General features: G+C 38.1%; 1 protein-coding gene across 1 annotated transcript; it reads left to right on the top strand.

Moving 5' to 3' along the window:
* Positions 1 to 427: 427 nt before the first annotated feature.
* On the top strand, positions 428 to 23,390 carry LOC105278201 (pyruvate dehydrogenase (acetyl-transferring) kinase, mitochondrial). The gene is made up of 8 exons (XM_011337099.2): positions 428 to 1,053; positions 18,767 to 18,974; positions 19,154 to 19,338; positions 19,437 to 19,601; positions 19,696 to 19,874; positions 19,970 to 20,194; positions 20,545 to 20,768; positions 20,847 to 23,390. The coding sequence occupies exons 1-7, from the start codon at positions 951 to 953 to the stop codon at positions 20,731 to 20,733; spliced, it is 1,254 nt and encodes a 417-aa protein (XP_011335401.1). The 5' UTR covers positions 428 to 950; the 3' UTR covers positions 20,734 to 20,768; positions 20,847 to 23,390.
* Positions 23,391 to 25,645: the final 2,255 nt, after the last annotated feature.

The following is a 25,645-nucleotide window of genomic DNA, read 5'->3' as shown; positions in this document are numbered from 1 at the left end:
ACAAAAATCAACACAAGTGTGTGTGATTCCCACCTCTGATTCACCAGGCGACCGATAGATGGCCAGGCCAGACGTGACGTTCTCGCAAGTAACATTTGTGTTATCACCTTATAAATAACCATCCGGAAAACCGATCCAATACTCTTTTCTTCTTCTTTTCTTTTGAAACTTTTGAGATCACTGTTACTTGAAGTGATATTTCAAAAGAGTGAGATCCACTACACGAAATTTAGAGAGTAATTCATAAAATATAAAAATCTAGTTTTTTACAAAAACGTGACTTAACTCCGTCTATCTTTGAGGCACTGATACATAAAATTGATAAATATTTTTCTGATGGTTTCTGAAACGTTTTTTTGCCGAAAAAGAAACGTTTTTTCGTTGGACATTTTTCTGCTAAATAAACGTTTCAATAAAATGGTTATGAAACGTTACGGCAAAACGTTTATGAAACGGTTTTGAAACCAATGTGTGCTGCCTGGGTTAGCAACAAAACTTTATGCAATTTTTATATTTGTATTTTGGACAATTCGATCGCCGCTGTAGTTGTCACAATTAACACAATGAGCCATTAATTAGCAACGCACGTCGAGCGATCGCGACTGATCGTGAAATTAAATCGCACGCGCGTGCTACTGCCGAGTCTCCCCGTCGGGCCGATTGGTCGCATGCGCATGCGCGGCCCGGCGCGGAGCGCATTACCGCACCGCGGTACGTGGTGTTCTCAGCGTTCGCGGCACTCCGCTGACGCGAGTTCCTTTGACCGTGCACGACGTCGACCGGCGCTGCCTCGCATCCTCGCGCGCAGAGGAAGCCGAGCACCATCGTCCCCATCTCGACCGTCCTGCCGGAAGCAGGCACCCCCGACGTATTTTCGCGAGCAGCCTGCAGCGCGCCGGATACGATCGGGCGAGGATATTTGATGTGTAACGACGAGGACGCGCGGCGCGATGAAGCTCACACGGAACTGCCTCGGCAACATCGGCAAGATGTTGGACTTCTACTCGCAGTTCAACCCCTCGCCGCTCTCGATAAAACAGTTCATCGATTTCGGTGAGTCTCCACCGTCCACACTCCGCTCTCGCGTCCCTCCCGCGCCCGGCGCGTCCCCTTGCACCCGACGTATTCCGCCCCGCCGCGGCTCGTGTATTGTATGTACAATGCGTTCCGCCATGGTTAGTGTATGCACGTACACTAAGGTGCATTAATTCGCGTGGTAGCGAATATATATATTTATTAATATTAATATATATATTATATATATGTGTATATTATAATATTATATACATGTAATATATATGTATATATATATATATATATATTATTATATATAGTAATATTAATAAATATTAATATAAATATTTGCTACCACGCGAATCAACGCACCTTAGTGTACGTACAATACGTCCCGGCGTACGTGCGGACGGCGATCGAGACGGCTAAACGGCCGAATTCCGGCCAAGTCCCGCCCGCGGTGGTGCGCGTCGATAATGATTCCTCTCTCCGTGATGATTCCCCGAAGGACTTATTCATTCAGCTTTTCATATGGGGCTCTGTATCCAGAACTTGCGGGATGCATGTTCTTTCCGCGAGATTCCGCAAGATTGGAATGTAAGTTTGCTGGAATCCATATGATTGAGACACACACAAACACCGTATTAAAACATATTAAAGGTCGCTTTCTAATCGCTACAAAGCGTTTTACAGAGCACGTTGCTCTCTCGGGTTTTGAAATTTGATTAATCGAGAAAGATTTTGGAGAGTTAATTATTATTTTATAAATTACGAGACATCCTCTCTCTATCTCTCTCCGTTTTTCTCTCACAATATTATTATGAGACAATATTTTATAATTATGATGATATCTCATTTTTATATAGTATTCGTGTACAGTTTGTGTGGCAAAACACAATAAAAAGATTCCCGGATAATTAAGAACACTAAGCAAAAATGACGCAACATATAGATTGAATTGTTTGCGCCGATTATTTATTATCCGACTGTGTACGCGCGCCTGCGTAGATTATAATTTTTGTCATTTGACGAAATTATGGAGCAACCATGATATGATATCTTCTACGCTCGCGTGATGTCGCAGTAATATCATAATTATGCATGGAATGTATAAAAAGTAAACGCACGCATTGGCACTTCGACTATATCGTGATAAACGTTACAGACAATTTTGCTACCGACATTCGTGTGCGGTTATATTTACGATATCGCGTTTACTGCGGTAAATGTACGTCAGCGTAAAGCACGAAATTAACATATACACATGTAAGTTCCTCAATCGATGCGACATACGTTTCCAACTCAACGTAGTACGAAAACTGTACACGCTCTCGATTTCACACAAACGTGAAGCAACTTCTTGCTCGCCGTAATACATTTAACGTACGCGGCACGTACCTCTATCCCCCGTACAATACTTTCATCCCCGAAAACAAATTGCTTCGGTGTAAAAGTTTCAAATTCAAATCTGAATATTATTATTTGAATATTAACATATGTACAGGGTGTTTCCTCTAACTGTAGCACTTAGAATATCTCTGCTTGCTTTGATGATATGAAAAAAGTCAAAGGACGAAAATTGTTCGATTCAAAGAGACTAGTACTCTGGTAAGAAAATTATTTTTTTTAATGTGACCTTTCACAAGATATCAAGGTCATGAACATTTTTTTAAATGAGATGGTATATTTTCCTTAACGAAATGATGTAGCTTGTAAAAAAACAAATTCAACCATACAGAATATGTTGACCTTCAAATCACTTTGAACCATTTGTGAAATATCGCGATAAACTTCATTTGCACGGAACATACTCAACGAATCATTTCCTGATCGCTGGATTGGACGTGGTGGAAGAATTTCTTGGCCGGCTCGATCACCAGATCTTACGCCTCTTGATTTTTTCTTTGGGGACACCTAAAAAATGAAGTTTTTCTTACCAGAGTACTAGTCTCTTTGAATCGAACAATTTTCGTCCTTTGACTTTTTTCATATCATCAAAGGAAGCAGAGATGTTCTAAGTGCTACAGTTAGAGGAAACACCCTGTATAATAATATAATATTGTTGATATTTATATTAATATAAAATATAATTAATATAATAAATAGAACAATAAGACCCACTTATTAGGATTATAATGCCATAAGAAGAATATTAATAAATAAATATCAAGCATGATAAACTTGAAAATTAACAAATAATGTACCCGGTAATAATAAATAAATCAATAATGAATATTTGCTCTCGACAAAGAATGATCTAGCCTGATGATTTGCGAAGGTCACGTGGGCCTTGAGGCCCCACGTATGCACCCGCTTCCGCTCGCTGCAGTCCGTCCCTGCATTCGCGCGTTAATGACAGTGGCAACGGTTATTTTATGCCAGCCTGCCTGTCGCATATGCGCGAAATCGTCGCAGAAGAATTTGCGATGCTTTGAACGTACGTTTCCGCAATCGGTTTTTTGTCCCTCAGCCCTGCTTACGAGCGAGAGATCACGTTGTGCTCTCTCTCCTTCCGGGAAACGGGAGCCTCGACAGACTTTCACTATGTTTCACGATGTTTCTCTCAGAGTAGCCTGCTTTCCGTTCACCCGTTACATTATGTACGCTCTCGACGATAAGGAACGATACGCCTCATGATGCAATCGCTTCACGCGTAAACAGTGCAGGAGCGAGTTCCTTCCTGCCCCGCCAGTAAAACATCAACATATGATCGATCTATATCGCGATTCCACTTTCCGCACGTAATCAAGGAAGTGATGTTTGATGATTATTTCCACGTTACGTCTTTGTCTAAAGACAGATAAAAGAAAGATACTGAAATAAATAGAACATAAGTAAACTTAAATCTGAGTAGAAACAATAGTAACTAATGAACAATGAAATTTAAGAAAACACAATTAAAAAATTTGGATTCTTTTATATTTATTTTAAAGATACATATTTATGTATATATTTGCATTATATTATATTATAATGTGTATACGTGTACGTGTATATTTTTCAAAGAGATGTGTGAGGACATTTAAAGGAAAATGGCGATGGAATTAAACGACGAACGATGAAGAGAAAATCGTTTCAGGAAAAGAGAATGCGCCCTGCTGAGAGGTCATCTACCTTGCGACTTCCTGTTTCTAATGGCCAAGTACGTGTACTTGTGCGGCTGTCGCGCTCCCGTTCCGAAGCGACGCGTCGCGACGTCGGACGTCACGAATAAACGTCATAAACGAGTCTGAGAAAATCTTGAGTCTCAATAGAGCGTCTATTATAACACGAACGCACTTTATGCAAGTGCGTACCTCGTTCGCAGTTTATTGATCTCTGACATGATTTATAGAGTATCGATCGATACGTAACGACTAGCAAACTGGTATTTGAAACACTTCGCTTCCGGAAAACATTTAAATCGTCATAATTAGGTGTGCAAGTTAATTCGTTGCTTTTTCTTTGAAGAAATTGAGAAATTACACAGGCCGACATGGTTTTTGCTGTTTGAATATAAGATATCATTTTCGATGTATTTTTTCACGCTGAACACGAATCCGGCCGCGAAATTGCTCTATGACGTAAGGTTTTTGAGAAAAATGAGGTTAAAAGTGTCAAAAGTGACGTTTTTTTGCCATTTTTATGATTTTTTCGCTGGTAAAATAAATTTTATTTTTTACTTTCGTTTTCGCCATCTTAAAGTGCCAACTTTTATCTTTAAACTCGATTTTTCGAAACTCCGTAGGATTTTTTTTTGCCGAGTTAACCACTCCGCTGTCAGACGAACATTTCGTGCCAAAAATGTACTTGGAGAACAAAACTTCAGAACTGGATAATAATGATTTTAATATGAAGGTTTTTGAGGTCGCTGAATCCAATTCTGAAATAAGATTTTAAAAATTCAAAATGGTCGATCCAATATGGCGGACCAAAATTTGTAAAACTATTAGAATTTCAATAAAATTTGGTATATACTGTTTTTTTACTTCTGGGTGGGTTACATTTCGCTTCTCCAAATGAGATTCTGGCATTTTTAATCTTCTGTGTATAATGTACTTTACACGAGCAAAAATTAACTATACCTTACTGATGCAAACACAGTATCCTGCAACATGTTCTTTGTTCGTAGACCGTTTAGCTGCAGTAGGAGCGATTTTACAAACCTTCTACGTTTACCAGAGTGCACCACGTGGAGGCAGCCTACATCACACTCTTTTGATTTTTTAAAAATGTTTTTAGCTTTGTTGTTTTTAAATTGTTTTATCATTTTAATTTTTATTTTTTTAATCATTTTTTATAATTTCATTTTTTTATTTTTAAATCATTAAAAAGATATTATATAAGTACATAGGCACATATAAACTTAATAACTTAATATCATAAATACTTAAAATCGAGTGCTACGGAGGCCGAAATGTTCGTCTGACAGCGGAGTGGTTAACTCGGCGAAAAAAATCCTACGGAGTTTCGAAAAATCGAGTTTAAAGATAAAAGTTGGCACTTTAAGATGGCGTAAACGAAAGTAAAAAATAAAATTTATTTTACCAGCGAAAAATTCATAAAAATGGCAAAAAACGTCACTTTTGACACTTTTAACCTCATTTTTCTCAAAAACCTGACGTTATAGAGCAATTTCGCGGCCGGATTCGTGTTCAGCGTGAAAAAATACATCGAAAATGATATTTTATATTCAAACAGCAGACAAAAAGTCTAAAAATGTCGGCCTGTGTTATTTATTTCCTCTTTTTCAATAGATGGAGAAAAATACCAGAAAATGATGGCGAATATTTCCAAGATTGATGTTTATTATTCTTTTGTAATATAATAATAATAAATTTCTTCAACAAAAGCAATTTGCACACCCAATATATTACGCGTTCCGCTTCGAAGAAGCTTCGAAAGTTTCTCTTTTTCTATGTTCTTCTTTTCTTTTTTCAAAGAAGCTTCTTATCCTCACTTTCGATTTCGTTTTCGTAGAACGCTCCTCGCGTAATCTCGATCGGCAAACGATTATGCAAATACATCGCCGCATCCTGCCTCACCTTCGACCGGCAGACAATGATTTCATTGTGCCGCTTCTTCTTTGTGGATGGACAGGTATCGCAAGATCAATTCCAAAGAGCTCGCCGGAAATCTCGCGTTGGATTTTGACGCGCAAGCGGAGCGGAGTGCGTTCGAAGCAGAATTTTCTTGGGATCCCGAGCTAACTAAATACGCAGAACTCGAATGATGACCGAATGCCGTTTTGGAGAACATCGGTGCACGACGATGGAACGAAACGTCCTTCGTTTCTCGGACTGGGCCAAGGTTGCGAACATATCGCGCATTTGGAGAAAGCCACGTGTTTCTATCATCGTTGCTGTCGGTTTCGGTCACTGCCATTGGTCCCTACGGAAACTCGAAAGCGAAAATAGAGCGGCACCGTGCCGCGCAACGGGTATTATCCCACGTTGGAGCGTTGCCCACGACTTGGCAGAGTTCTATGATACCAGAACCAGGGGCGGATGCGCGCCTGGTGACGTTTGCGCGGATGCGGTGGCAAAATTTACAGCCCACACGTGCAGTCTGACGCATAGAAAAACGTTTCGCCAAAAATATGCACGTCGCACGTTACCGAACTTTGTACCGCGAAATCGATACATTTTCAAGGGTGACACAACGAGAATAGAAAAATCTAGATTTGTTTGATGTATTTTCCTCAGTGATCCTCGATGACGCAATCGCAAGAGAATAAACCGAGACCTTAAGGGGGGAGCCTGCTTTAGAACGTTGAAAATAAGGTATAATTTTACGAATTTTTTTGGAGAAACTATACAGCGGATCATTAGAAAACTTTGATGCATTTATTAGTACAAGTTTAAAGATAAAAAAAATATTTTTTTATTTGAATATATCGCCTGTAGAGGTCGTCCTGGAGGCATCTTAGTGCAGCCGGCATTGTAAATTGGTGAGCATTCTCCTGCCTCCAAATTTCATCCAAACTGAAAAATTGAAATATTTTCTCGTTATTTATGAATTCCCATCGTCGATGAACCTTTAATATTCATAAAAACATTAAGTTAAACAATTATTTTTGCATGAAAAAGTTCAAAAACTTTGCCTAAAATCGTACTTTTGTGTTCTAAGCTCCACCATTTTGGCACTTTTCAACTTTTTTCTTCTCTCTTTGGTTCATCGACGATGGGAATTCATAAATAACGAGAACATATTTCAATTTTTCAGTTTAGACGAAATTCGGAGGCAGGAGAATGCTCACCAATTTGCAACGCCGGCGACGCGGCCGCACTAAGATTTCTCCGGGACGACCTCTACAAGCGATATATTCAAATGAAAAAATAATGTTTTTTATCTTTAAACATGTACTAATAAATGCATAAAAGTTTTATAATGATCCGCTGTATAGTTTCTCCAAAAACAATTCGTAAAATATACCTTATTTTCAGCGTTCTAAAGCAGGCTCCCCCCTTAATTCGAATTATTAAGAGTCCTCTCGTCTTGTTTTAAAGTGAACCGAATCATCGATGTGAATCGCGAATATTAAAAATTTATTTTACTCGCGCACATGGACGTAATTGTTATTATCATTATATAAGAATTCAAGGTTTGTGTGTGTTGATGGCACGAATAGTTAAGAATCAGATTTTAGTGGCACAACATACATTCCGTTTGTTTATATTTACGTTTGTATATATTTCCACGTAACGTGGACGCTATTTACGTATCATGTTGGCGAATGAAAACTTTATTATGCGCTTTTGTCACGTGGCAGGGCAGAGATTATCCCAACAGTCCGCATCACGCAATACGCGTTATCATTGTTGGTTCGTATTGCTCGTACGATGATGACTTTTTTCATTAAGCTGCTTTTCCAACGAATGACGAAGTGAGACGAAACCTATGCGTGATTGTATTATATATTTAACGTATTCTCCGAACGATCAAGACAGTACCGAATGAATGCAGGCTGATTCAAATTAAAGGGTACTCTGTAGTCAATCAAGTGAATACTCGACTGATTGAATACTTTATGCGTAATTGATTGCTTCGTATCGTTCATCTTTCATATTACTCTCAAATTGACTCAATTATTCACTTGTCCGCGAAGTGTATATTTGAAATGTAAAAAATGTAAAAGTGTATACTTGAAGAATATATTTTTTCAAATATATTTATAGATCTCATAATTATACGATCGAAAGAAAATATTTTTTATTCGCGACGGATCATCGAGATCATTGATAATCGAGGTCCGAAGCAATGAACAAAGTAAATTATATTTAAAGAGAGATATATATTTTCTAGAGAGAACAGGATCGTAAAATGAAACTTGTCTGTTGAAAATGAAATTTATGGTTTATTAAATGTGGTACGTTAGGAAAATTACGTAGTGATGTAAATCATATCACGTAAATTTAAAATTTTTGTGAGCAAATGATTCTTACCACAAGCTCTAATTTTCATTTAAGAATAAAGTAGAGTAAATTTTATAAACGCGATAACGAAAGTCTTTATTGTATGGTACATAGTTTAAAAAATCGATGAATAGGTATGAAACGAAGCTTGCGCGAAAATTTTATGAGAAACCACAGCAAATTGTTCCGCCCTGAATATGGAAGTCTAAAATCGATTGGCGATGTGGTATCGATGTTTACCTTTAAGTGAACGGTAGTTGTTTTCCTTCTGAAGTGCTTTCTGAAGTGTATTTTGGCGACAGAAGATATCATCATCATTTATCTGACTCAGTAGAAACAAAATATATGCACGCACGTACACACATACGTTGACTTATCTTGCTTTCACTTTATTAAGAAACAAAGAAAGAAGAGAAGGAAATATACCTGCATAAGAATAATAAATCATGTGTACATGTATCGTTTTCAGCTCTTGCAAATTCAAGATTCAGTTTTGTGTGATTGCATAATTTTGTTGCATCGCATAAGTTCAGAGAAAGAGAGAGAGAGAGATACTTACAAAGATATGCATATATTCAGCCATCTCTTGCGTAGCGAGAGATCAGTAGGATGACGCGCAGGAAACAGCTGTTCAATTTTAAACTATCTCGTCTGACTGACGTGTCCACTTCATCAATTGTAGCACTTTGTTGCCCAGCCGAAACATTCATCTCCCTCGCACGCTCATAAAAGGATTTATATTATCGGATCAACGAGTTTATACATAATGATGCAAATTCCTCCCCCCCCCTCTCTATCTACGGATTATCTACGGATTTGTACAGAGGAATTGAGCCATGAAGTTATGTATTTAAAGCCGACAGTCATTGTGCTTCCGACTTTCGAGCGCTCACGCGAAACTATTGGGTTGGCCAAAAAGTAATTGCGTTTCTTTTATATAAATAAAAGGCGAATTTTTCATGGGAAACAAAAACTTTATTAAACAATATATTGTCCATTTTTTTTATTATCTTTTGCCATTTTTTAGGCAGCTTCATGATTTCGCGCTCAAAAAAGTTCTTATCTTTTTCAGCAAAAAACAATTCCAAGAACGATTTGACATCCTCATCAGCAGTAAAGGTTTTACCATTCAAGGCGTTTTGCAAAGAACGAAACAAATGGTAATCTGATGGTGCCAGGTCTGGCGAATATGGTGGATGTGGTAACATCATGGTAACACATCCCATCCAGGCTGCAACAATTTTTCACGAGTGACCAAACTTGTACGTGGTCTAGCGTTATCGTGGTGAAACACAACACCTTTGCGATTCACCAATTCTCGACGTTTCTGTTTGATGGCATCATTTAATTTATCCAGTTGACGACAGTATACGTCTGAATGAATGGTTTGATTCCTTGCAAGCAGCTCAAAATACACAATACCTTTAAAGTCCCACCAGACTGACAGCATAATCTTTCTTTGGTGAATATCTGCTTTTCAAGTGCTTTGAGCAGGTTCATCACGCTTGCTCCACGATCTTTTTCGTTTGACGTTGTTGTAGACGATCCATTTTTCGTCGCCTGTTATCATACGTTTCAAAAATCGATCATTTTCCTCACGTTTCAAAAGAAAATCGCAGGTGTCAATACGCTTAGTGAGATGAATTTCTTTCAGCTCATGTGGTACCCAAATATCGAGCTTGCTAATGTATCCAAGTCGTTTTGAATGGTTTTCAACACTCGATTTCGATATGTTAAGATCCTCAGCAATCTCTCGTGTCGTTAAACGCTGATTGGAATCGATCAGTGCCTTTATTTTGTCATCATCAATTTCGATTGGCCTTCCTGAGCGTGGTGCATCTTTCACATTAAAATCTGCAGATCGAAATTTAGTAAACGAATTTTGACACTGCCGCAGTTTTAAAGCATCTTCGCCATATGCATGACAACTTTTTATGAGCTTGCACAGCGTTTTTCCCTTTTCGGAAGTAATAAAACAAAATATGACGAAAATGTTCTTTTTGATTTTCCATTTTGAAATCGACGGCAAACAAACAATTGTTAACGAAATCGTGTACTTTCTTTTTCTAAAACAAGCTTGAACTGTGAGTTGTTAACCTACATAATGAATTTGCGGTTTAGAATGAAGTTAGTTACATTTCAAGACATGTATGTCCATCTATTGGAAAAAAACGCAATTACTTTTTGGCCAACCCAATACATCGATTCATTTGTAATGACTCGCGCCTCTATCGATTCTCTGGGACGTATGGCACACCTTGTATATTGCCTAGGTATCAGAGAATACCTTGTCGGCGGGTAGGAGCACGGTTTTTGTGCACCCTACATTTATTGCCGATCCGGTTTCTTAACTTCGAAAGAACTGACGCTCCTGGAGATCCTAATCCGGATCGTATCGTCTGCAAGATCGACAATTGCTTCGTCATACCGCGATTATCTCGATTTAAGACTGTCACTTTGTCTCTCACGGTAATGACGCGATCGTGAGTAAAATACTTTGTACTTTTGCGACAAGTCGATCTACCGACCAACGTCTTTCTTTTCAATAATATTTTTGATCTAGATATTAGCAATAAGAAAACACTGGCACTAATAATGATTACATGCGCGCGTTTTTATCAGACTGAAGGGCGATAAATCAGTTACAAGCTTTCGTTAACACCAATGCATTATTCCAATTGTAAATTGCGACGACAGCTGCGTCGGAAAATAGACCGACTTTTCAGAAATGCAGCTGCGCGCGCGAGTGGTTATCACTTCATCAGACATTCATGTAATTCCTTCAAAAAAGCAGACAAATAAAATCGAATAAAAATTTAAATGACTATGTGCTCAAAAATATTTGGTTGATTGGAAAATCCGTGCGGATATTTTTACTAAAATTTGAACGCAAAGCCTTGTATTGATCCTTAATGCAATTTTTTGCTAAACAAATCCGCATTGATTTTCCGATCAACTCAATACATAAAAAAAAGTCAGATCAGATTAGCAAGTAAAATAAATTAGTTAATGAAAAACTATACAGACCGGTGTTAATATAAAATATGATTCTCCATGATCAAGTAAATTCAAGTTTAGCTCCCGAGTCTCTACTACATCGTCTACTTGTCATTCAACTTAAAACTACGTCACGAGTCTCTACACGAGGCATTTCATTACGTTACGTAGCAGCAAACCGATATGTAATCGCTTCGCACACCAGTCGTGAAAATCGTTAAGACCAATTCCAGAATCGACAATTGACTAGTTTTTCATGGAAACGTTTGTCTCGCAAGAGAACACATAGCTAGCTTTAATTTTGCTTAATCACTACTTACATTCGATGTGCACGGTCCACACCGTTTCTTCATAACACGAGCATCGGAAATGCATGTCGACGTGATAACATAATTGCATTTCCCGGTATGTCATTACTTTTAATATCCGTATAATATATATTGTTATATTTCCGTAAGGAAAACCATATCTACAATTACGTGTCGCCGTTCCAAATTCCGGTGGACAGGCGAATTAGATATATCGATGACAAAACTACTGACTCATGGCTGTAATGCGTTGTAGCGCGGCGCGAACAACGTTATAAATGCAAATGAGTATTGAAATGCAGTGAAACAGCTGGAAAAGGAATCGTGGAAGATGATCTTTCACTTTATCTCATCGTTTCAAGAGATTGCGGTGGCATATACTGTGTGTTCTAATTTTAACTGGGACCCCCAGAATGGAACAGTGTTAGCATAGGGATGTGAAAATCAGATGAACCGACTCTCGCTTTGTCTATTAGCGTGGAGAACCAGCTGTTGACGGTGCTTCGACGTTACTCATGTAAACGTGACCTCGATGACAGTCATCACGTTTCACACACGCCTAGCTGTCTACAGTGTCCACACGCGTGCAGACGGTACACGTGTAACGACTTGAACATAAACTGTACATCTGAAAAAGTGCTCCACGTACATCGGGAATCTGGATCCTACCTCTTTCGAGTATGACTTATGCATGAATATGGTGTGTTATGTCAACTACTGATCAACAGGATAATATTGATTGGTAAACGTGATATTGGAGCGATTAACGTGAAAAATGGAGCGAAACATGAATTTGCTATACGTCTGAATAGCTTGCGAGCAGAATAGCCCAAGAAACGTCCGTTCGCGAATCAAACCAGCTTTTTAACAGACGAGCCTATTGCGAAACGCGTGTTTTATTGAAGTCGTAGCTGCGGTGGCTGAATTTCAGAAAAAGATTCGGCTCAAGGAGAAACGGTACAGATTTATCGTTTGATATTAAAAGTTTTATAAAACGCGCGCACACCTATACATACACACATTGTGCAATAAGTATAACTGTAGTATACGCATAGTTTTTTGTTTCGCGTGCAATTCTTGCGAATCATTCTGCGTGGTCAGTGCCGAATCCTTGAGTCAAAATTGAGTAGGAGAAAGGTCCTATTTGTGGATTTTGGCAGAATAAGTACTGCCGATTATAGGCGTGAGCATCGGGACCGAAGTCCAAAGGCCAAGAAGAGAGGGGCTCGCCCGTGTGCGTTTCAAGTTTGCCGTCACGTAGGCGGCAACAATTGATTCCGTTTGACGTCACGCTCGTCCACTATCTTTTCGGCGCGATGTTATTCTTCTGCGTCTCGCATGGCCTCTAGATAGCCGGTGACACGGTTTCGTGAACCTTGAGGAATTGTCGAGACTGAATTTCAGGTTGCTTTTATTGTCGCGCGAGGTCGGCGACCTCGCTAGAGCGATCTGGCGATCAGACATTTCGAATTACCTCTTTCAATGTGCTCATTCTCTCGGATGGACCGAGGATGATGACCTCTCTCGATGAGAAAATAAGAGAGTACACCCTCAGAAAGGATTTCTGATAACAAGACGAAAAATATTCTTGACTAATTTAATCGTGTTACAAGTATAAAAAATATGAAAATAAAACAATTTTTAATTTAAATCAGTAATTTCTATTCTTCTCTCTCGAATTAAATAACATTGTCTTACTGTCTTGAGACAAGAGTAACATGTACAAATTTATGCTTATATATTCTTGTATGTAGAATAATTTGATATTAGCGCCACTTTATAGTAGGCTTTGTCGATGTCGACGCATCATTTTCTCACAGTCGCTCGTCGACTCGGCGCTTCTGCGTCCTTTATTCCGATAAAACGGCCAATATTTATGTGTTGCAATCGAAAATCGGGAAAGTGTTTCTGTTATTATACTTACTTGTATATACAATATATTTACTTGAGAAATAAGATTCGAGATAAGACATTTCCATATCTTTTAATATTTCTTGTAGAGTATTGCACTTATTCATTGTAAATAACAGAAACACTTTCCCGATTTTCGATTGCAACACATAAATATTGGCCGTTTTGTGCAGATTCTACAAATTCTCTTGCAAGAATAGAATAAGATGTCTTTTAGATCTTACAATATTCTGAAATCAAGAATATTTTGAACTTGCTACAAATTTGTATCTAAATCCTTCTGAGAAAATGAATGAGATAGCACGAAGATTATTTGAATCTAGATTTTCGAATTTTCTATTCAAGATTAAAATATGCTTCTTTTCAATAATAAATATGATTGTCGCTATAGCGATCTTATTTTATGATAGATTAAAGAGTAATAGCATTACAGTCACGACTTCATTTAAATCTTGCTCTGAATTTGCTCAAAATTTGCTCGAAACACGCCATGAGCGTCACGAAAGTAACGCCCGCGTATGAACCGCGTTTCTACTTTCAATCCGCTTGCTGCACATCGCTTTCGAAATGCCTTTCGTCAATCAAGCCGAGCGATAACCGGATGGAGATTGCGCGCGTGGTAGTGTGACAGCGATACACGCGGCGATGTATACGGCAATCGCGATCTTGCCACGAGTAAAACAATATTCTTACGTGTTGTTCTCTACGATGACACGTCGTTTCGCGATGACTCAAGGAACAAAGCCATGTGACATTTATTACTACTACTCGTGGCTTCCTTTGCAGATGAATAGCTCCACGTTGGCCGAGCGGGAACGCGATCGTGCGCTTTTATCTGTCGCACGATAAGGTGCGTTTACTTCGGCATGTTAATTCCTAAGGGTTAATAGCCTGTTGTGCCACTTTCGGCAGGTCTGGCTCGCGTCCGTGGGGGTCTTCCTCGCGAGTAATCTTATGAGTAGCCACAATGATTCCGAGTAGCCGTTGTGAGTGCGATATCTCGGCATTGCCCGACGAACAGATGCTTCTCGTGGGAGCAGATGTTCATAAATTTCCCGTGAATTTCCCATTCAGCTATTTTCATCCTGTCGCAAATGGGATTTCAGATAAAAGCGCGGCCGCAATGATGAACTGACTGCCTGCGCGTCCGATAAGAGCGTTCAATTTCCCGGCAATTTCTCAGCTGACCGCGCTCGAAATCGAACCGCGACCGTGATCGATCGCAATTCCCTTTCCTCTTCTCTTTGAGGAGCTCATAAAAACGTAATCTTGCGATTGGACTTCGTGGAAGGGGAGAACTTGCGAAAATTACTCTTCGCGGATTAAACGCGCGACGATCACGCGAGATATCGTTGCTCTCGTGATATCACGTGCCTTCTTCAAGTGAAACCGCCGAAGCGGGATCCGTTTGATGTAAAATGACAGCTGGACTATCCGGCGCGTGGATCAATCCAATTAAACGACGGAAACGGCGCACCGCCGACGAGCGAATCCGCCGTCGAGGGAATGACACAACTTTAACATCTTTATTAAAGCTGATTAATAAAAACTGCGCACGAATGCTCACGTTCGTCTCGAGCCCTCTGGTTATATGGTTGATTACATATCGTGATGATAACAATGATAATGATAGTGATCGTTATCAGTTGTTATTCCCCTCCTCTCGAAGAAAACTTTGCCAACTATCTAATCTGTTTAGCCTCGGTTGTTAAAGATATAGCTTTCTGGCCAAATATGGGCAACGAAAACATAAATATTTCTCTTCCTTCATCGTCATTAAAAAATAGATTTAATAAGCGCGGCCTGAACAGCTACTAACAAGTAACACTACCCAAGTGCCATTCGCCGATTTTCTTGAAACTTTGCACACACGTAGTACATCGAAAAACATTAGACACGTGTCTTTTTATTTGTGCTAACAACGCATTTTAAGGTTAGAATACGCATTCGAAAATTTAACACTCTATAGCACAATGGTAACTAACGCTACTCCTGAGTGTTATTCTCTTACAGCTTTTACGACATTACTCTATTATGATTTCATTGTCTGAATGTTTGGCATTAATTTTACGAGATTCGGAATGGCAGATTCAAAATCGCGGACCGAAATCGCAGAATTTTCAAAAATTTTATTAGTCAGTTTCGAAGAAGTATTTTAGACCCGTGATTACGATTTTGGTAACAGTTATATCAATCTAGAGGTGGCGGATGAAAAATGGCAAATTCAATATGATGCATCCAAAATGGCGGACCCAAATTCCAATTGTTTTAAATTAGTTTCAAAGACCATTTTTGTGATGGTTTTCGAGGTCACATATACACCGATTGCGCAACTATTAATAGGTGGCGTATTTAGCTTCTCTAACTCGTCTGAAATAAAAAATATATACAATCATGTTATTATACAGAGTGCTTCCAGGTTAAATGACCAAACTTGAAATATGAATTTAGAACCTCAAAACAAAACAAAAATCTTTGGAAGCTCGCAAATGCTTCGCTCAAGAGACTAATTTCTAAAATTGTTAGGATGTAAGTTCTGTTAGGAATAAATAATTCTGAAATAATCTAGGTTTGTCATAATAGGCAAATTATTAGACTAGATGGTCAGTCTTAATTACTAAAGAGAATCATTTATTCAAATTCGAGTTTTCTGCACGCCTGCAATTGTAAACATACAATGTTAACAGTAGTTTGACAAAATTCCTCTAGATTGATATAACTGTTACCAAAATCGTAATCACGGGTCTGAAACACTTCTTCGAAACTGACTTTGAATAAAATTTTTGAAAATTCTGCGATTGCGGTCCGCGATTTTGAATTTGCCATTTCGAATCTCGTAACATTAATGCCAAACATTCAGACAATGAAATCATAATAGAGTAATGTCGTAAAAACTGTAAGAGAATAACGCTCAGGAGTAGCGTTACTTACCATTGTGCTATAGAGTGTTAAATTTTCGAATGCGTTTTCTAACCTTAAAATGCGTTGTTAGCACAAATAAAAAGACACGTGTCTAATGTTTTTCGATGTACTACGTGTGTGCAAAGTTTCAAGAAAATCGGCGAGTGGCACTTGGGTAGTGTTACTTGTAAGTTCCATGTTACAATTTTTAAAATGAATGTACAAATTATTCCTTACATAATGGCTTATCTTTGTCGTCGATTTACTTTAATTCTTTCTTTTTAAAATCATTTGTAATATAATAATTATTGGAGCAGTTGATAGCGTCGAAGTATAAAATACCATTTAAAATTCTACTTGTCGATCAGCTGGCGAACAGATGATTTGTGTACGCTTGCATTATATTTTCATCACACGCACATTTTCGATATGCTTATTTGCACAACGTTCGAATAAACTTGTGATTTTTCTGAATCGCGATCTCAAGTAACGCGTCGCACGCTCACGAAGTCGAGGTTTATTTTCAGAGCAGGTACGCACCCGAGGATGTCTCGGGTGTGTCTGCAAATAATTGAATTTTTATTATTAGAGCTAGACTAGACTACAAAATAATTTACAACATTACACTCGATTTATCGATGTTCACTCGAGCACGTGCCAGCACCGAATATTTCATAGACGATCGATCGACATTTCCACTATGAAGATTTCCGGCGGCGGCTGTTTCGCACGGGTTTCAGTGCTACATACTGCCTTCTCCACTTTTCGACAATAAAATAAAGCAAGTAAAATGTTGATCACGATGTGAGCATTTGTAAAGTTTTAACAAGAATGTCAGTGGCGGAAAGATGAAACCACATAGAGGTTTGTTACCTAATCATATTAGAATTTTATTGTTATTAGAGGTCTTGTTATTTAAATATTTATTAAAATTTCGCTGATTGCTCCAATGACTCATTACGATCGAATGGCGAACATTTAGTGAAGGCGCGTCGAGTATGAGCAGTACGCGAGGGCTTAGAGCTATAGCTCATTTGTCAATAGTGATAGCGACATGTCGTTAAGTAGGTCAATGTATGATCACTAAAAGCTATCCAGCTATTTAACGGAAGTTGCTATTGATTTTCGGTATTCCATAAACGAAGGATAATACATACCAGCTTGCCTGGGAGAAATTACGTTTTTCACGATGTTATAAGATCGTACATTTTATAAAACATTGTTGTTTTCAGGATGTTGAAATCAAATATTTAACACTAATCTTCTCAGTGCTAGCGTGGAGCATTGAACTCCAATAACTTCTTTCTGCCAGAACTCGTTTGCGTGTATACATCGTAATCATAAATTATTTTAGTAACGTGTTTACGGGATTTAAAATATTAGATATTGTTACCAGTTGGAGTAGCAAATAGACTTTGCAAATTTATTGATGAAAGAAATATATAAATATTCTTGATTTCCGGGTGTAAATATAGTTGGACACCTTCCTGTTTGTTCTATTGCAATCGCAAATTGTAAATATTCGTAAATCCAGGCTCTTGACATCACCAAACCGCGAAAAATGAGAACGCTTGCGTAAACGTCGCGTCCGATAAAGGCTTTATCGATACAAACAGAATTATCGTTAACATCATTGTCTGCCCGACATATGTTCACTTGACGGACCCCATCTGTTAACTGTACACGATTAATGCAGGTCATTTGTCAAAACGCCGCAAATTTTCATCAAACTTGCGGTTTCTTTCCACGCCAATTCTATCATTATCGCGATAACACGCCGGTGAATTATGACTTTTTCTGGGAGACGCTTCTAATTTCTGTGGCAAACATGTATTTTATCGCCTGGCGGGCGAGAAAAACACAATATCAGGCGAAACCAGTTTTGTTTGTAGCCGTCCTGGTTTTACGTCAATGTGTTACGTAAAACTTCATCAATCGAGAAAGAAAGACGAAAATCGATCGGAAAAGAGATAAAAAATCCATGTCGAATGAATTGCACAAAATCTTATTTCCCGCAAATTATATTAAGTTCTTGCTATCTAATTGTATTTTTATATCAAATTTTGGAAACGACGATTTTCTGTCGTTCCATGTGAGATATTAGGATATCGATTAGTAATTCGGATTCTGTATTCTTTTATTCTAGACGAAATTTCATTATTGACGAAAATAAATTGTGTTTATATACTCGACAATGTTGACTGTAACATTCATATGATAAAATGTACGTGTGGTTTTCAGGTTTAAGTGCCTGTGAGAGAAAATCCTTTATATTCCTGAGGAAGGAACTGCCAGTACGTCTTGCCAACATTATGAAGGAGATCCACTTGCTGCCAGACAATCTGCTGAAGATGCCTAGTGTGGGTATTGTGAATAACTTATATGCCACTTCCTTCGACGAAATAATAGACTTTGAGAAAGCCGAAATCAACGAGACCACTTTAGACAAGTGAGTGTGTGAATTAAGCACTCTCTTGGATGAGGCGATACTATAAACATTAATTAGCAATATCAATTAAGTGTAACAAATACGAGTATCACTCAGGAGCATTAATACTCTTGGTAGCATTAATGAAGAGTCTCGCATATAGTGCTAAATGCGTCACACGAGTTTGGTTCTCCTTACAGATTCTGCCAAGCTTTGATCAAAATCCGGAACAGACACACCGATGTCGTTCAGACGATGGCGCAGGGCGTGCTGGAGCTGAAGGAATCCCATGACGTGGACGTACAAACTGAGAACAGCATTCAGTATTTCCTTGACAGATTCTTCATGTCTCGCATTTCCATTCGCATGCTGATTAATCAGCACAGTAAGTTTCCGTCTCAGTAAGTTTGCCAGCGCGCTGGCGAGTGTTCAAGTACGCATCACGTGTGTGTGGGCGTTCCATTAATTAATCTCACTTTTCAGCTCTCCTCTTCGGTGGTCAGCTGAACGGGCATAGTAGACACGTAGGCTGCATAGATCCATCTTGCGACGTGATGGCGGTTATTAAGGACGCGTATGAGAACGCGCGTTTTCTGTGCGATCAATATTACCTGGCCAGCCCGGAATTAGTAGTGAAGCAGCATAATGGCAAGTTTGAACAATGATTGTTGATCGTACCAGCGTTAGTAATAGTCCGGCATCAACGATAATCGAGCAGTAACCATCGTCTCGTTTTTTTCAGAACTTGAACGCAGCAGTGAGATCAGGATCATTTATGTGCCGAGCCACTTGTACCACATGTTGTTCGAGCTGTTCAAGAACAGCATGCGAGCTGTCATGGAGCACCATGGATCAGATTCGGACAATTATCCGCCACTCGAGGTCCTACTGGTGCGCGGCAAGGAGGATATTTGCGTGAAGGTACAAAGAGGATCTTTAACGCAGTTCACTTACGCGACAACAATAAAATCAAGTCGATTGCGACGATTGGCCACTTCCTTGCTTCGCCTTTGCAGATATCTGACAAGGGTGGCGGCATCCCTCGTTCACAGACGGACCATTTATTTAAGTACATGTATAGCACCGCCCCGCAGCCGAGCAAATCAGATGCGCATACGGTACCACTTGCAGGATACGGGTACGGCTTGCCATTATCCCGGCTGTACGCCAGGTATCTGCATGGTGACATCGTGCTGCTTAGCTGCGAGGGTTATGGAACGGATGCTATTATTTATTTAAAGGTAACGCTCTGGTTCCTAAAAACAAAGATTTGAAGAATGGTGATTGTAACTAAACAATTGAAACTTGGAAATGTGTTAGATGGTTGCATAATTTCTGTCGTATTTCGTGCGCTCGTCTTCGCAATAAATTATTGTTAAATTTATTTTTGAACTGTGCTGCTAGGTTGGCATGTTGGCACCTTTGCGTACTACCTAGCAGCACAGTTGAAAAAATCGAATGATAATTTATAAGATGAGCGCACGACAGAAATTATGCAACAATCTAATAGAATTAGAATAATTTGTAAAGTTGAATCTCCTAAAATTAAATCTTAAATCTTTACGTTTGCCTTTTTTGCATCTGTCCTCAGGCGCTATCTACCGAGGCGAACGAGCTGCTGCCGATATTTAACAAGACGTCGTCAAGATTCTACCGTACGTCGGTACCCACTACGGACTGGAGCAGCCAGTGCGGCGGTGGGATGGCGACGCGTCAGCTTACCATGAGTCACGCTCAAGGCCACAGACTCCCGCACGGATTGGAGGTTACTCATTTATAGCAGAACCTGATTGACACGGTTCGACAAGCGATCGGGTGAGCACTTCGCGATGTCGCGCAATGAACGTCATCACGTTTTCTCTGTTTCCTGCATTTATGCGCTTTCTTTTCCAGAGATCTCGGAAAAATTTCTTCTGACCGCGTGCCGCAAGGAATGCTTCCAAAAGAGATTAAATCTACACCCGGGGCAAAGACAAACGTCGAACTATTCTAAAAGATAGATAAATAATTGCTAGATGGACGCTCTACATTGGCCAAAAAAAGATAATATTATGCTCCTTTGTGCCGCGTCACATATCAAATCAAATTATATGATCTTGACGATTGATTTGCATTTGCCATCCTAACGAGTAGTCCGCGGCACAAGAGCATATGACCACTTCACGCGTTTTTAGCGAGATTTTCACAGGGTTCATGGTCGAAACGAAGTAATCTTTTGACAATTATCCAGGGAACGAATGATAATCTCTGTTTTATAACATGAAACTGCGTTCGAATGACCGGATCTATGACCGTTCGTATTATAATTCTGAGCTTTGTACAATGATATGAATTTGGTCTTCTCATTAGTTATTATCAACATCAGCATTTTATTTTTAAGAAAGCATTTTCTTTGTTGTAATAATAGACAGCGTATAGCTCGCAATGTCCGATAATGCACTCTGGATTAAGTTTCCATAAATTTTTCCACAAGTTTTCTTCGTAAAAAGATTTATGATGAATTTACAACACAAATTAATTAATGATATGGTTGCTGTGAAATTTTTCTTTTTTTGACAGATACGAGTATTCTCTATGTTTCTTTTTTTAATTTTATCTTGTTTTATAATGTTAACATATCACGAAACATAGATACGTATGTTTTGGTACGTAATCCGGTTCCAAAATAGGCATCCATTTCCGGTCGATTATTCAAGGCACGTGACAAACTGCAGACTGTGATGTAACGTGAAACTTTTATTATTTAGTCATTAGAGCCGTTCGTGTACGCGTGCATAACACGCGCATCATGTGTGTAGCACATGTGTGTAGCAGATAAATTATAATTTTACAGATATGTATATGCCAGTTTTCCCCCGAACGACTATAAAGAGGATTATAGAGGTGAAGAAGAATACTCTCTCCCGGAAAATGTTTTATACAGTATACAAAATTCGTGATCAATCCACTAGCCGAGCACGACGCACTTTTTTAATTACATTTTCTATGAGCAGATGAACTTTGTATGAATCGGAGATGTGTTTTCACGGTGAAACTTTTTGGTACATACCTGACGTGCGTTCTGAGGTATATGTGCATCTGTAATTGCTTTTCTATTCATATCCTTCTTTAAATGTACGTTTGTTCATGAAAACAGGTAATCGGCATTTTCGATAGAAAGATATTCGTACTTTCATTCTATTTTGAAAGTAATAAATGATGATTTTTTTGTCTTATATTAGTTGTTCTCGATAAATGTATTATATTATCTTGTAATTATATAATTTATTTATATATATATATATATATACACACACAAAAGAATATATATATATAGTATACATATAAAATTATAAAATAAAAAAATAAAGTTTTACTTTCTTTATATTCGGAATTCTATATACAGGATATTCGGTAATGGAAGTACCAACGCTTGTAATGTGTTAGAATTGAATTAAGTCAAAAAGTTCGGTTTCTAAACAAGCACGTAAACTTTTGAGATATATAATATTGTATAATTATATAATAATATATTGTAATATAATAAAAAATATTGTAAAATGAAACCTATTGATATACCAACGGCTGTATTATTATGTAGTAATAAGTATAAATGTGGCAACAGGAGAAAGATAATATATGTTACTGACACCGTTTTCTAATATTTTCTAATATCGTGTTTAGAATACTTATCGCTCCGACACGCAAGATGCGCGTCTCATTTGCGAATTCCTTTTATATAATATCAAAATTTTATGTGGTTATTTGAAAGATGATACAAGACTTTTTTACTCAATTCAATCTGTTCTATCATTTCACTTAGTACCTTCATACTTCCATACAGAGCATCCTGTATATTATAAGTACGTTATAATTATATATGTTATATATAATTATAATATAATTATAATACAATTATGTAATTGTTATGCAATTTGATTATATAAGATGTAAAATATTCTTATGCTTATTGATTCTCTACTCTTGATCGCACAGATACCTTGGAGCGACGAACATTTGTAAGCTTGTGCTATATGATATTGGGAGATGTGAGCGCGCTCATAAATGTGACTGCGTTTTCTACGATGTATGAAACAGTTATTTTTTCCTCCGGACTTGTTTTCAATGACGTGTAGGCAAGACTCGTTTCTACTTATTAAATTAGTCTCAAGTGCGACGCATTACGGACGTACATTTCGGAGATCGTAGCGAGGCGTTAATGAAGCCTTCCTTCTTTGCGTGAACATGATTCTAGAGACGAGACGTTTCGAGAAGAAAGGTTGTATATATAATGCGTATGCGAACAATAAAATATATATATATATATATATATACGTAAGTTCTTTTTTTAGTTAACATTATACGACAGACTTGTAAAGGTATTCGCGCGCTTGGCGCAGTGCGAATGAGACATGAACTTGTAAAGCGTTGTTAATAAATATATCGCAGGAAATCTGAGATGTGCGTAAGTGTTTTAAATAGCAAGAAAAATGGGGCAACATGCTCGGATCCTAACGGTTTAATTACAGATATCCGTTAATTCTTAATTATATACGCAGTGCGTCTGATAAAGACCCGTATGCTAAGCAAGGTAAGCAACGAATCGAGGACGCCTTGGGATCCGCCGAGCCACTTGTACCACATGTTGTTCCCGAATAACTCATTCCCCGTATGTAAATTAGCACCCATATCCCTATATTCTGCACATATCTCACGTACATTATGATCTTGGGAAAAACGATGGCGTATATAAAGCTGAATGGCGAGCCGTTGAAATACACATTTCGCGAACGATTCCAGTGAAGCCGACATAGGTAACGGCACAAATTGAGGCATTCTATCGTTGATGGATGATAGGTGAGTTTAAAGACTTATCTTATATTTTAAATTGTTTTAGATTGTTAGCTTACGTTTTACAAGCTATTTGCATGGCTTATATTGCAATTTGCTGAATAATTCCTATTTACCGTCGCATACAAGTTTGCGAGTCGACTTTCGCAAAATTGAGCACTCGATTCTTAGAGATTATCTATCACGACTCGCTTTTATCTATGTAATTATTTATTTATTATTTGTGTAACACTGTTTTTATTGTTAAGCTATTTTATTAGTTTTGTAACGGATGAATCGATAAAACCTGCATGTCGTTTGCATATCGACATCGAGATAGATGATTCTCTTTTAAGATAATAATAAAAAATAATCATGTTATTTGTTTACAAAGAAAAAAGACAAAGAAATGCGTAAACACACGTAAATTGTACAAAGAAAGACGCGTTATCTGTTATCTCGTAATCCACGACCGCATCAAAATATTCGACATTCCTACGTTCAGATAAGGAAGCGTTAATTTAATCTATAATTAGGTGATGAGAATGATCGAGTTATCTTTATCGAGTTTGATTATTCGCTCGTCCAGATTGGCTTCCGCCGATTGGAAATCACGCTATCAATCACGAACAACTAATTGATGAAGTATTCGCGATAAACTGACCGATAATGGAGATAAAAATATAAATTAGAAATATAAATATATACATACACACACGCACCATACATTTAAGAACTATGTAAACATACACAAAGCAACGAGTTTTGCTATTTTTCAACGTAGCAAAAAATTGCATTCGATTTGATTAGATCAGCAAATTAAGGGGGGAGCCTGCTTTAGAACGCTGAAAATAAGGTATATTTTACGAATTGTTTTTGGACAAACTATACAGCGGATCATTATAAAACTTTTATGCATTTATTAGTACATGTTTAAAGATAAAAAAAATTATTTTTTGATTTGAATATATCGCTTGTAGAGGTCGTCCCGGAGAAATCTTAGTGCAGCCGCGTCGCCGGCGTTGCAAATTGGTGAGCATTCTCCTGCCTCCGAATTTCGTCTAAATTGAAAAATTGAAATATGTTCTCGTTATTTATGAATTCCCATCGTCGATGAACCAAAGAGAGAAGAAAAAAGTTAAAAAGTGCCAAAATGGTGGAGCTTAGAACACAAAAGTACGATTTTTAGGCAAAGTTGTTGAACTTTTTCATGCAAAAGTAATTGTTTAACTTAATGTTTTTATGAATATTAAAGGTTCATCGACGATGCGAATTCATAAATAACGAGAAAATATTTCAATTTTTCAGTTTGGATGAAATTTGGAGGCAGGAGAATGCTCACCAATTTACAATGCCGGCTGCACTAAGATGCCTCCAGGACGACCTCTACAGGCGATATATTCAAATAAAAAAATTTTTTTTTATCTTTAAACTTGTACTAATAAATGCATCAAAGTTTTCTAATGATCCGCTGTATAGTTTCTCCAAAAAAATTCGTAAAATTATACCTTATTTTCAACGTTCTAAAGCAGGCTCCCCCCTTAAACAGACGGGGACTCAAGGAAGATTTATTGTAATCTGCCTATCAAGACAAAAATACGCGCGGTATCTTTCAGATTAAAAAAGATTCAAGAAATACGGCAACAGCCATGCAATCTTTCTATCAAGAAAAATACAATAAAAATATGCGCGATTCCCTATAAATTCGCATTCGCCGTTTCGCGATGTTAACAAATGTCGCACCTCCGCGACACGCGAGACTTCGGATCCAGATCTATAGATCTAGATCTAAAGCACGTGACGAAAGAATTATAGGAATTCCAGAACTATGCGTTTAAGCACTCGAGAAAGTTGTCATGTAATGATTTAATTGTGAAACGATA

This window comes from Ooceraea biroi, chromosome 10, assembly GCF_003672135.1.
Source record: "Ooceraea biroi isolate clonal line C1 chromosome 10, Obir_v5.4, whole genome shotgun sequence".
Taxonomy (NCBI): Eukaryota; Metazoa; Arthropoda; class Insecta; order Hymenoptera; family Formicidae; genus Ooceraea; species Ooceraea biroi.
This window is presented reverse-complemented; position numbering and strand designations above follow the sequence as displayed.